The 13,230-nt window shown below is 40.4% G+C and overlaps 1 protein-coding gene across 2 annotated transcripts in view; it reads right to left on the bottom strand.

Moving 5' to 3' along the window:
• The window catches only part of LOC121909809 (rho GTPase-activating protein 26-like), a 116,217-nt gene that overhangs the window by 42,694 nt on the left and 60,293 nt on the right, over nucleotides 1-13,230 (bottom strand). For both annotated transcript variants that reach the window (XM_042430535.1, XM_042430534.1), the window contains 9 exons: nucleotides 10,906-11,035; nucleotides 10,196-10,296; nucleotides 8,055-8,149; nucleotides 6,536-6,614; nucleotides 5,046-5,082; nucleotides 4,656-4,721; nucleotides 3,312-3,386; nucleotides 3,102-3,186; nucleotides 1,963-2,021 (listed from right to left, as the gene is read on the bottom strand). In XM_042430535.1, the coding sequence (XP_042286469.1) occupies nucleotides 1,963-2,021; nucleotides 3,102-3,186; nucleotides 3,312-3,386; nucleotides 4,656-4,721; nucleotides 5,046-5,082; nucleotides 6,536-6,614; nucleotides 8,055-8,149; nucleotides 10,196-10,296; nucleotides 10,906-11,035 (727 nt within the window). The remainder of the gene's footprint in view (nucleotides 1-1,962; nucleotides 2,022-3,101; nucleotides 3,187-3,311; nucleotides 3,387-4,655; nucleotides 4,722-5,045; nucleotides 5,083-6,535; nucleotides 6,615-8,054; nucleotides 8,150-10,195; nucleotides 10,297-10,905; nucleotides 11,036-13,230) is intronic.

The following is a 13,230-nucleotide window of genomic DNA, read 5'->3' as shown; positions in this document are numbered from 1 at the left end:
TCAGGCAGGTATCTGAAATCCAGGTGGCACTCCACCCTTCCTCCTCCTTCTCTGTGTCTTTCTCTCTCTTTCATTCCTTCTTTTTCCACTCCGCTTCCTCCTTTTCTTCTTCTTGCCTCTGCTCTCTATTTAAATCAGACATTTAAAACCAGAGAAGCACTAGATGGGAAAGAGTAAGCCGAGATGAGGAGGAGAAGGAAGATGAGGTTTGTGAGCAGGGTGGTGGGCGGAGCAGGAGAGGGTGCGTGAGGGAGAGGAGGAGAGAGGGAGGAACTGAAAGAGAGAGTTCAACTGAGGAGGCTGGCCTCAAAACACCCCGCTGCTTCTGCAAAAATTCTGCCTTGGATAAAATACAAACGTGCACTCACACGCACTCTTGCATACACACAAATTCATGACATGCAAATGCAGACACCCACACAAACAGAAACTGATGAATGGTGGGGGAAAAAGAGAGAGCATAAGTTTAACAGAAGGAAAAAATCAGGGCAGGATGAGAGATATAAATCTGTAAACTTATACAAATTCCAGTTGGCAGGGACACTTTATATTTTATGACTTACAAAACCATGAATGCATGCATTATTGCATGGGTGGCCTAAGTTGGTATCAAACCAGCCACATTGGCATTCTTAACTGCCATGCTATACTCGTTTCTCCTAATACACACATCAACACACTTTTCTCATTTTCTCTCCAGTTGGCCTCACTATGGAGCCATTTCCTGGTGGCGCTGCCAGAGACACGCGGTCATTTCCTGAAGTTCCTTCCCCTGTCAGCTCAGCTTTCTTAGCTTAGCTACCGACAAACAAAGAAAACAGGTCATTGACACTTTCTGTAACACAGTAGACCTGACTAGACTGGCCTGGACTGAACTGAAACTGAGCTTTTCTAGAATAAACCTTTTTTTTTAAATTCAGTAAAAAGAAGTTACAGTAACAACATGGAACTGGATCAGACCATACAAAGCCAAACTAAACAGGCTTAACTAAACTTAACTACTGTAAGTCAACAAGGCCAGACAAAGCCTAGATGTACAAAATATTATATTTTGCTGTGAAGAATCATCATGCAAAGACTCTATCCCAGTTTCTGCTTTTGAAAGCTTTTACTTTGTATCCTAGCAGCCACATGACAAGAACCTGTAATACATTGCAATGATTACACTGAGTGTTGGAGACTTAAGCCAATCTATCATCAAGACAGTCGAATGTCTTAAAGGTCCTGACTCAATACACCGCACCCATTAAAAAAAAGGAAATTCTTGCAGCTGCTATTTGACCAAACAAACCTAAACACTTTAACTTTTACTAGTTTGTCACTTTTAGATCAGCTCCCCGGGCCTTTCCTCTTCATGTGTAATTTGAAACTCATATAAATATTGTATAAAAATTGTGCACACAGCAGGTCAGTAACATACTGTGTGTCACACACAACATAAAGCAACAGTCAGGGGGTTCAACTACCAGAGCAAATAGACAGACAAAAGCATCCCAGTGGCACAGTGTGTGTGCTGGTATCTCAGCAGGTGAACCCTCTATTTGCAGCCGGTAACTAGTTTAATAGCAAGTCATGACCTCATTCACATGATGATTCATATTTTCCAAATTAAACTGAGGAGGAATGCTTAAAATATCTCTTCATACAGACATTCATTGGTACGGGGAAAGAAGAGGACAAAGAATCTCTGTCTAAGTTATTACAAAAATTAAATAATTACAATCCATACTCAGTCCATTCATTAACTGTACACAACGACATAACTTAACAAACCAAAGGTTACTTAAGGATTCTCCTTCTTAGCAGTTTGTAAACCATATGGTCATGTATGTGTTTATATGGGTAACCTCAGTGGGAATCTAACAACCTCAAACTGCAGGAGAGTCTGTCTTATGTTCTGCCAACTGAACTCCACAGGGTCACATTTGACAGGCAAATAAGACATAAAAGAAAAATACTCACTGGCAGCTTTGATGAAGCTCCTCTGATACTGGTAGGTCATGAGAGGTGCAGGAAGCACTCTGGAAACACAGGAGACGGACAAGTCAGGTGGAGAATGTCAGCTTGGAAAATTGAACGAGAGCTCAAGGTTGGCTGCCTTGTGAAAATCAATAAATCTAAATAGTTCTGGATGAGCACTCATCTAACTAAGATCAGAGAGGTAAAAACCTTTCTTGTTCCTCTCGCCTCATCTTGTATAGTCGGTTTCTCGTCTTTTTTTCTCTGCCATGCCCGCTTGCACAGCTGGATATCAGTTTATCACTGCTGCTTGAGGACTGTAATAGCTCCTGCTGGTTTTCAATGAGGCCTGACCTGAGGTCTTTCTGTGAATCTGTCCATTTATGTGTCAATGAAGTGCATGTGTGTATATGTGCGTGAATGTGTCTATATGTGAACATTTGCGCAGTACAGTGTGGATTCATTCAGGTATAGTAGATTGAGCACAGCTTGAACACCAATACTCCTCTTTCCCGTCATGCATTTTTCCTTTCATTTAGCTGCCTAGTCCTGGCCACCCACAGTTAAGATGCTCTTGAGGAAGTAATTTAACCATCAAATGCTATACAGCAGCCAGCAGGTAAGACTGTGGTTGTACTGGGAATGTATGATTGTGCGCAACTGAGTGAATATAAAGTGGAATCCTGCTATAAAAAGATCAGCATCAGCCCTCTCTGGGTAAATAAAAAAGTTTATAAAATACATAAAACAGGCTTAACAAGAAAGTAGAGCAACTAATGTAAGAATGGAAAAGATGAACTTAAAAAAATGAATTTATTGAGTTTCAATTCAAGCCAGAAATCTGTTTTGTACAAGAGGCAGAAACTGAAACCAATAATATGCATTTATTCAAGTATTATAAGTGAAAAGAGCAGAAAAGTGCTGTAATTTCAGAATGAGAGGAATAATTAAGAGTCATGAAAAGACAAACGTTGAGGTTAAACACAACCTTAATCTTTGAATACACAATCTTATGACAAATACGTCTGAGTAGAACAGTGGGGAAATTTCATAACTACAGAACTTTGTATAGCTGTTTTAGAAGAATTTCTGTTTTTATACCTTGTGTGCATTTATGTAACATTTATGTAACTGCCACAAACCTGAGATAGTGCTTGATAGCACTAGTCATAGTCTTAATCTCCCACTCTGGGCTGTCCAGCTCCACATCAGCACATGTCTTGGGATCTGATCAACAAAAATAGGGGGATTAAAAAAGAGAGAGAGAAAGAAGAAATGCATTCAAATGTATAGATTATTTTAAATGTATTGACTAATGAATGTGTGTTTCTTGTATGTATTTTTCTGTTTACCCATTGCGAGGTTCAGTAGTTTTTGTACTCTGCTGCTGACACCAACGATTCTGTACAATCCCTGCTCATCAATACCTGAGAGGAGAGAAGAGCTCCTTTACTTGTTCCATGGAAATATTGAACAAACAAAATGTAATATTTACACATCTGCTGTCTTATTTTAGTATTGTACATTTGCTGCATTTGAAATTACAGAAGATAAAGGTAATTTACATTACCAAGGTACCTTTTACAGTCAAATGTTAATTCATCCTCAATCTTAAAATACACAATGTGGAAAAAAAAAACCACAGGCACAGGCTTCCTGGTTTAATATCAGGAACCACAGCCGAACAAGGCATTAATGGTGCCACTCCTTCATGATTACGCAGGAGGTGTTTTTAAACTTGGCACCATAAAAACACCACCAGTCAATTAATCTGTCAAAAATCAAGAATCAAGAAAATCAAATAGCTAATAGCTAACCATTACTCAGCATGAATTTCAGGAGGATGACATCCAGCCAAGTTTACTGTAATAAACTCAGCAATTCAGGTATTTTTTGCATTTCAATACATGTACATTAACTTCAACATTTGATTTATCAATGTCATTTCCATAGATTTAACTTATGTAAAGAATGATGCTGGCAGCTCAGATACACAAAGCCATCATTATGTACAATCTAAATGTAAATGCGTCTGCCGAGCGAAGCCGAAGAATGTGTCATAATGGATGCTCTGAGTGGACAAGTTGAAAAGTACTGATATTGCACATGTGGACCTTTACTGTGACATTTTAGGAGACAGGAACATCCAGATGCATCACAAGATAACATACTCAGAGGATGGAGGGTTTAAATCCCACTGATGACCTTTGACACCTGTCGTTTCAAAACTCCCTCCACCAACAGCTTGTGTTTAAGAGAGAGGCTCTTCCGTAAGCACTGTGTTGTTCTTATCGGTAATTTCCTCTGCTCAGATTGTCCACAGATTGTTTAACAACTACTGATTTTTACTATCCACCACAGTATGCAAAATAGTAGTTGTCTATTTATCATAGATCTAATTATTTTAATTTGCTGTTTTATATAATAGTAAGAGCACATGTCTATGTTTACATGTGTGCATTATCCTACATATGTTTTTTTTAATTACCGTGAGAACACTGCAAGTAACTGAGATATAAATATAAAGTGAGATATAAACAAGCATTGTAAATCTGGAGTCTGTACTCTGTACAACTGTGTTGGGACATAAAGAGCACAGATCTGTACTCAATTTAGGTTGAAGCGTACAGAGTATTGCGAAGCAGGAAATCCAAAGACCAGAAAGAATGAAAAAAGGATCTGAGTTAACATTGTACCTCGAGTCTCCACTGCATAGATAAACTTTTTCATCACGTTGAACCCAATGACATCCAGCTGGGCCACTGATGGAGAAAGAGACGACAGAATGAGTGTGAGATACCCAGTGAAGTGAGACAGTGAACAATTATACGATAACCCTCTCTGTGAAAATGGTGACACAACAAGATTATAACAGAGTGCAAACCACATATTCTAGTGAAACTGAATTACAAACTTATTTTTTGGTAAAAAAAACAAACATACAGAAGTTTTTGAATATTTGTATTTAAATGTAACATCCATGCCCTCTCTCACCATAGCCCTGCCAATACAGACAGTCAGATGATAACAATAATTACTTCTGTGCCCTTAAAAACAGTTAATGAATCCCAATTAAAGCTACTTACATCCTTCAGCCTGGTTGTCTTTGTTCAGATTGTACACCTGCAAAAAAAAAAACACATCAACTCCTTTAGCTAGAAAATTATGTTAACAATTACATCTAATGAGGGCTGGATATATTTGTACATTCAATTTGTAGTCCACATTTCAGCAAAAAATATATGCTGTTGTGCTGTTTTTTTCTACTTCAGCCTATTAGGATTTGAATGTTTCTTAGCAAACGCTGCTAATTTCATTTGTGAGGAAAAACTGCGATTCATCAAGATATTGAGGAACATACACAAACGTCACATTTATTGTTTGCAATCTTCATAACTTCAGTTTCCATGGTAACGGAAAGGTTAGAGTTCTGTGTACACCTTTATGTTCAGGACAAGTTGGACTTGGTGTGGTTGCATCATGCACAGAAGCTGTAGTCAGTGGTGAGTTTGGACTGACTCTCATGGTGAATGTACAGTAGCAGCAGCCACAGAGCAGGGAAGTCTTAACAAAGATAAATGTGGGAAGAGCTTAAGTGTGAAATGTGAACATCAACATTTTTTTTTTTTTTATTGCAGATTGCCTGAGCTCAGCAACTGCTTGTTGAAGCTTGTGGATGCTGATTACCTTTGCACATCTGAATGTAGACACGAGGATGAGGGAGGTGTTGGGACACGAACATGGCTAAATGAGAGTGAGGAAAGCAGCACACTTCCAGCCTTAGGGCGAAAAGCTGTATATTAAGTCGTTTTCAAGGCATAAAATGAGTTTTGGGAAGACTAGCTGTCAATCAACTTTCAAACATTTTTATCTATGTCTATTTGCAACCTCTCATCACAGGTCGCATTAAGTATGGCTTTGAGTTGTGAGCAGCTCCATCAAAGACTTGATTGACTGATTTTCCCTTCTAACCTCCTCAAAATATATCATTGCTAAAGGCCTGAAGCAGTTGAACTACTGGGTATTTCACAAGAAAAAAGCAAAGATTATAAACATTTTCTTAAGAAAACTTACAATTTTCTGTCTTTTTTTGTCCTTTCCATTAATAATCTTGTGTCCCCTCAGATTTAGCAACTCCTAAGAGGTATCCTGAGGCTCTGCTTGAGAACCACTGGTTTGTGTCTATTGCATATAATGTTGAGTATTTGATTTGATTTATTGAACAGTACAGTGTGCAGTATTAAGCATAAATGATGCACTGCACCAGAGTTAGCTTGAAGCTAATTTGCATCTGTAGGCCATTACAATCAAAACATACAACAGCACAACAACAAACAGTACAAAGCAAAAAAAAAAAAAAAAAAATCAATTAAAAATTAATAATGTAAACTAGGTGGCACATCATGCTATGTATGCACTGAGGGAAAGCTGCTGAAGTTTACAAAAATGATTTACATTATTAGAGCTTTTTTTGCACAGACGACATGTTGTCCATCACTGTCTCTGACACTGTCTATCTGCCTCTCTGTCTCCGTCTTTGTCACATAAGAACAAACCGGTAACCGTGGCAACCTACCGGTTCTCTCCCATCCATGGCCTCCATCCACAACCTGCGGTCTTCTTCTGACAGAGCCTGCATGGTGATCACTCCCGACCTTCACACACACACATGCAAGCAGACAAAAAGCAAATTGACTTAACAAATACCGAGGTCAGTAGCAAATTGTCTGTGACATACTATCAATAAACCTCGCAAATACTCACCAAACACACACAAAGATAAACATGCAAATACATGTACGCCTTTAGAACAAACTACAGCTGTGATCATGACATCACACTTAAAACAAGGAGCTGCTCAACTGAAAAAAAAAAAATCTCTATTCATTCAAAGAACTGTTTAGATAATGAGTAATAAAATACTTGATTCAAAACACTTTGTTGAAAAGGCTTGATACCCCTTTTCTGATGACACCATGTGCTGCCAGGATCCCTTCATACAAATATCAAGTCTTATTTAAGAGCAAAGCATATTTAACCTACAGAGGATACATTTGTCTAATGCACTACGGAAAATCACCTTGATATGGGCAACCTTGAATGTGCACACGCACACACACACACACACACACACACAGCCTCATTAGTCATGTCCATCTCAGTCCTCTATAGGTTTCCAATCAGTCATATACAGTCTGTCACCCTGTCTCTAAAAGTACATTCACCTTCAACTGTCACCGCCACAGCACTGCAACCCCCTCCACACACACTCACAAACACACCAATCTACACACTGTCCTTCAGTCATGACACACCATCCAGCACACAGTCACACACAGATGCATGTGCACAGCCACATACTGTCTGCGGTCGGATACACAAACAAATACGTTCAAAACAACACAAACTTTTACAAAAATCTACTTAATCTAATGCATTTCCGCAAGTCTGCACAACAAAATGTTTTATGTATAAACACACTGTCAGAGGAAAAGTCATGAGCATTTCCATTTACTGCTTTAAACAAATACACACCAACAGATGTACACACACCATTAATATAAATAAAGGCATAATGTGAGAACGAGAAACAAGAGGATGGGATGATGGGAAGTTGAGTTGAAATCAATGAGGGAAGGTTGAAGTTGAGGAGAAGTAGGCGGGGTGGGGGGGAGAAGAGGAGGAGGAGGAGTGTAGGAAGCAGAGCTGGCAGGGGATCCAGCCTGACAGGACAAACACCCACTATGTCCCATGTCCAGGTGTAAATCAACTGAACAGCACCCCTATGTGTCTGTTGGCTGTAATTACACTGTGTAAAAACACTTCATGCCAGTCACTGAAGTGATGGCGGGATCAGAGCAATGTGGCTGAAATGTGTTGCATGAAAACGCTGTTCGACATGATGCTTCCATGATTAACAACAACAAGAATACAACACAGCTTGTGTCTTTTTCATAAAGAAAATTTAATGTTTCTTATTAATAAAGAAATAAAGTTAAATAACAAAAAAGCAGGCAGTTGGAGGTATGTCAAAAGAAGGTCAAAGAATTATGCGGCAAGTCCATCATTCAAAGAAAAATATTACACACTCTCACCTGTCCACAGCCTCCACATCAAAACAGAACCTCTTTTCTATCGAGTCTGTCTTCCTCCTGGTGCAAGACTTGAGAGTGAAGCTCTCCTCTTCTCCCTGACAAAGAGAGTAAGATAGAAAGAAAGAAAACATAATGAGAAGTATCATTTTGATGCATGCAGAGCGGCGTTTAGCACTTCAAAACAGGATGCAACTCCACAGTACATCTTGCTCTGCACACAACAGAGAAGAGAAGAATTCTCAACAAACAGGTATTTATCACATCATGGATGACATCTGAGATGACTGAGAGGCTGGTAATTCAGAAACTGACAAGTTAAGTAAAACAATAGAGTCTCTCCTTATGACTCGTCTGTTTTTTAATTATATTTAAGTTAATTATCATTTTAAATTGGAAGCACATTCAGATACTGTTGGAAACACTTGCAGAGTGAAATGGGCACAAGACATGACTCTCTACAGGAACTGGCTACTTGAAATAACAAATGTTTGAGCATCATCTCAGACTGGACCCCATCACATATTAGTTATTAAGGGGCACTACTTAGCTTGTTAGCCTTAAGCACAGCAAATGAATCAATGTGAAAAACTTCTTACTGTATATGATGTACTGCAAGTGGCATACTCCATCTAATCTTAAGTTAAAATCACATCACTAATGGGGTTTAGCTTACGTCCACATGGACATTTCAGGTAGTTTCATATTGTATGTCACAAAGACAAAATTTAGCTGATCTAAATTAATTTTCATGCAATTTTCTCATATTTCTGGCCCTCATGGTACTTTATTTCTATGTTTTAAATATGAGCAAATGCAGTTCAACTAAATATTTGGCAAAAATGTGAAAAAAGTAACAAAGAAAGCCATTATATTAAACCAGTGTGACATACTCAGCATAACAAAACTCTTGCACAGTATTTTTCACATACAAGGGTGTGTCCATTTTTGGAAATACTCAGCCCTGCTGCCTTTCCTGTGCTGTGGCTTACTTCATTCATATATCATTTACGTCATGCATTTTTTTTGTTGTTGTTTTTTTAGATACCACGTGATGAAGCACCATGTGTACACATTTAATGTTACCTCAAAAACATTTCATGCAGGTTTGATTATCTTACTATGAAACATTAACGGGCTCAGGTCTGATGTCATGACTTTTATTTCTTTCCTTTCAGTCCAGTCAAGCTGCTCTTTGTGCTTTTTTTTTTTTTTTGCTTTTTTTCCCGCTGGCCGGTTTCACCATGTGCCTTTCAGATCTCTATGTTTTGTTCAGTTAATACCGTCCTTGCTGTCCTGCTGTGTTGGAGTTCAGAGGCTCAGCTTGTGCCAGTGTACTGGGTTCAGTCAGTAACTAGTAGCCGAGCTGCTGAATGTTGACCCGGGCACTTTGGAAGGAAAAAAAATCCTGCTTGTGTGCTCTTTCACTCAAAGAGATCATCGTTCTGTGATGTCCAGTGCTTCTGATTCTACCTTCAACCGTCAGAAAACAAGCCTGAACTTGCATCAGCTGTGACTTATTCAGAACGTAGGAGGAGAGGGTGAAAGCACTTCAAGAAAACAGTTGGAGTCATGCTGCTTACTCAAAACATTTTTGCCGGAACTGCACACTCCTCTTTTAACGCTGCTGTTGTGAAAATGGTTATCTCTCTCGTCTCAAATGGGTATCTCCGTGTATGACTGTACACTGGTGGGAAATGGTAACACGCATCAAGAAAGGACTGACGCAAAACTTGACATTTACTGCTGATGATTTTAAATAGTTCAACAGTTTTCTGATGTTAAACTCTGCTGTAGCTTCCCTGAAAATATCTTGCATCACTGTGCCATATATTGGGAATAATAAAGATATACCAAACACAGTGAGAGCTTGTTGTGTGCTCAGCAGTGAGCACAGTGTGTTGATGAGTGTTGGAGAGTAGCCCAGTGGGACGAACTAGGTGAGAAATAACTTCAAAGCAGATGACATAACGACAGGCGGAAGTGACACTAAGGCCAAGATATGGTAGTATGGTAGTTGTTTGTGTGTACCGAACTTGATTGTACATGTTTCCACTGCTAAAGACACATATTGAAACACATAAGTCAAATGTTTTGTGACATTTTGACCTCAACTGTATATTTTAATGGCCAGAGCTACTCACCGTTTTCCCTCCTGATTTAGGGTCAAATAGGACCATGGTGACCCTCTTAGGCTCACGATGGTACGTACAGTAGTACTTCACCCAGGTAGACACAAATGAGCCTGAGGGAGAGATAGAAAGAAATGGAGAGAGATAAAAAAAGAGGTTAAAAACATGAATTCTCCTTCATCTTCCTCTTCAGACTCCCTGCCTCCGATCGCAGGAGAAGAGAGGAATAAAGACAGAGAGAAAAAGGCAAGTGATGTCACATGGTCAGAGAAAACATAGACAGAGACAGCTATGTTACCATGGTAATCGCACGTGGTCAGAGCTGCTGTCACGGTCAGGCTCAACTTCATCAACCATAGGTTCATTATGGTTTGTTTGTCCTGCTGCTCTGACAGGATGTGTGTGTACTGTATGTATGTATGTATGTATGTATGTATGTATGTATGTATGTATGTATGTATGTATGTATGTATGTATGTATGTATGTGTGACAGATACAAGCAACATGTTTCTAACATGCATGTACCAATATAACACACACATAATCATGCATGTTTCCATGTTAATACAACAGTGCAAATTTTTACTACACTGTGCACTCATTTTAAGATGTAGGACCACTTTATTTAAGAGTGCATCTGTTGCTTTAACAACAGATAACAGTCAGTTGTGTAACATACATGCACACACACACACACACAGAGAAGTGGGCAGATACGTACGCTTCTCCTGTACGAACAGGTATCCCTCCATGGTGTGCTGGCTGACACTCTTGTGTTCATGTGGATTCTCCTTCATCTTTCTCATCAGACACTCCACCTCCGACCGTGTGCTCTCAAAGCGGTTCCTCGTCTGTCCAAACACAAACACGGAGGAACACACACCTCAGGTAGGCCTTTTATCGAATTTTCTGATCCTGTGTAAGCTAAACATGCAACAGCAGCACACCTTATACTAACCTATTTTTTTTTAGCAGAATAAGAGATACATTAAGACAAACTATGGAAGAAAATCAATGCTCATTGCTATAGAACCTGAGTTTTCAAGCTTTATAATTTCCAAATGTTTCTGGAAATGGAGGTGTAACTATACTAGCACCCTTTCTGTGGAGAGGTTCTCTTTCTTAATAATTCGTTTCAATGTCTCACTATGGGATGCATGCCTCACTGCAGCCCGTAGAGGCATTAATCTCATTACACCAATCCTAATTGGTTGGTGAACTTGTTTGTCTGCATCAGGTAGTGCCACCTACCTTAAATAGCTCATGTGGACAACACAGTCTCATTCAAACACAGCTACAGACCGGTGACAAATTAAAGGAAAAATCAACATAAAGGGTCTTAGTATGGCGTTGGGCCACCATGTGCTGCCAGAACTCTACTGGAGGGATGAACACCGTTCTTCCAAAAGATATTCCCTCATTTGGTGTTTTGAGGATAGTGGTGGATAGCGCTGTCTAACACGTCAGTCCAACATCTCCCATAAGTGTTCAATTGGGTTGAGATCTGGTGACTGCGAAGGCCAAAGCATATGATTTACATCATTTTCATACTCATCAGTGGCGTATATTAACTGTCAGGGGGGGTGTTACATTCCTCTCAGTTAAATATGCTGGCACCAAGCAGCAACGACCGGGGCTAAAAAATGAAGCCAATGTCGCAGTGCCAAAAACTGCAGTTCTTCAAATGGCCACTTGAGGCTGGTTCCAAAAGCGAGTCAATCCCTGTAGACCCCCATGTTAAAATTCCCAACTTTACAGTAGAAATAAACATTTTTACAGCTTGGTACAAAAAATGTTTTTTGTCTCTATAGCTAATTTCCCCCTTCATGACAACTGTACAGGGAGTGAATTTTATTTTTATAACTCACCCATTTAAATTTTAAAGCCATAAAGTTATGGATAATTAAAGATGTGGCTGCTTTGAGTGACAGGTCGCCAGCCACTAGGTGGCTTGTTTCAGCAACCAGGCTTCATTCGGCCTGCCTCAGCTCCACTTCTTTGCCCCTTTTTGATTAGCCAGGAGTTAGGCGGCGTCAGGCACTGCCAAGACAGCAACGGCCGGAGCTGCCCACTTTGAGCTCCAAATCTGCTCATGAGAAACCAATGGGTGACATCATAGAGGCGCGCCAGTATACAGAGAGTGGACTCTGCACCTCGAGATCGTGGAACAGATATGGGCGCACTAGGGTCGGGCCACAGTGGATCTGTTCACATAAAGAGAAAACACGTAGTGCATGCTGTTCTTCTCCCTGCGCAGCCTGGATGCTCCCCTGGGTGTAGACGCACTAGCGCACACCTGGCCAGACAGGCTTTTTTACACATTCCCTCCTCTGGCCCTGATATCCCCCACTCTGTCCAGAGTGAGGGTTATACCAGATGCTGCACGCTCAGCCTCGGCTACTCCCGCTGCGCAGAGACTTGCTGTTGTGGGGCAGAGGTTCAGATCAAGTTAAGTTGTCAGATCAAGCCCATGAGTGGCTTGATCTGACAACTGTGGGATTCCCACAGAGAGTGATTGCCACTATCTAAAATGCTAGAGCCTCCTCCACTCGGTCTCCGTATAACTGTAAGTGGAGGGTGTTCAAAGAATTTTATCACAGAGGGGGACGCATTTCTTTTCAGTGCCTGGTGGGTGTTATATTGTCATTTTTGCAGGACCTGATTGAAAAACAACAAGCCTTCTCCACGGTTAAAGTGTATTTGGCAGCCATCGCCGCCTGTCATTTGGGGTTTGGGGGACAAACAGCAAGCTAACACCTGCTGGTTTGCTGTTTTATGAAGGGAGTGCGCAGGCTGCTCCTTGTCTCCAGACGGATGGTGCCTCAGTGGGATTTGGTGGTTCTGGAGGGGGTTAAGGGCCCTCCTTTCGAACCACTGGAGGAAGCAGTCTTGAAACACCTGTCCCTCAAGACAGTGTTGTCACTGGCTCTGGCTTCGGCTAAATGAGTTAGCGACATCCATCTAAATGAGTGAGCGACATCCATGCACCTTTGATGCACCCCTTGTGCACTCAGTTTGCCCTGGGTGATGTAAGGATGACCCTGAA

This window comes from Thunnus maccoyii, chromosome 13 (genome assembly GCF_910596095.1).
Source record: "Thunnus maccoyii chromosome 13, fThuMac1.1, whole genome shotgun sequence".
NCBI classification, from domain to species: Eukaryota; Metazoa; Chordata; class Actinopteri; order Scombriformes; family Scombridae; genus Thunnus; species Thunnus maccoyii.
The sequence above is the reverse complement of the archived record's forward strand: the minus strand, read 5'-3'. Positions and strand labels throughout refer to the sequence as shown.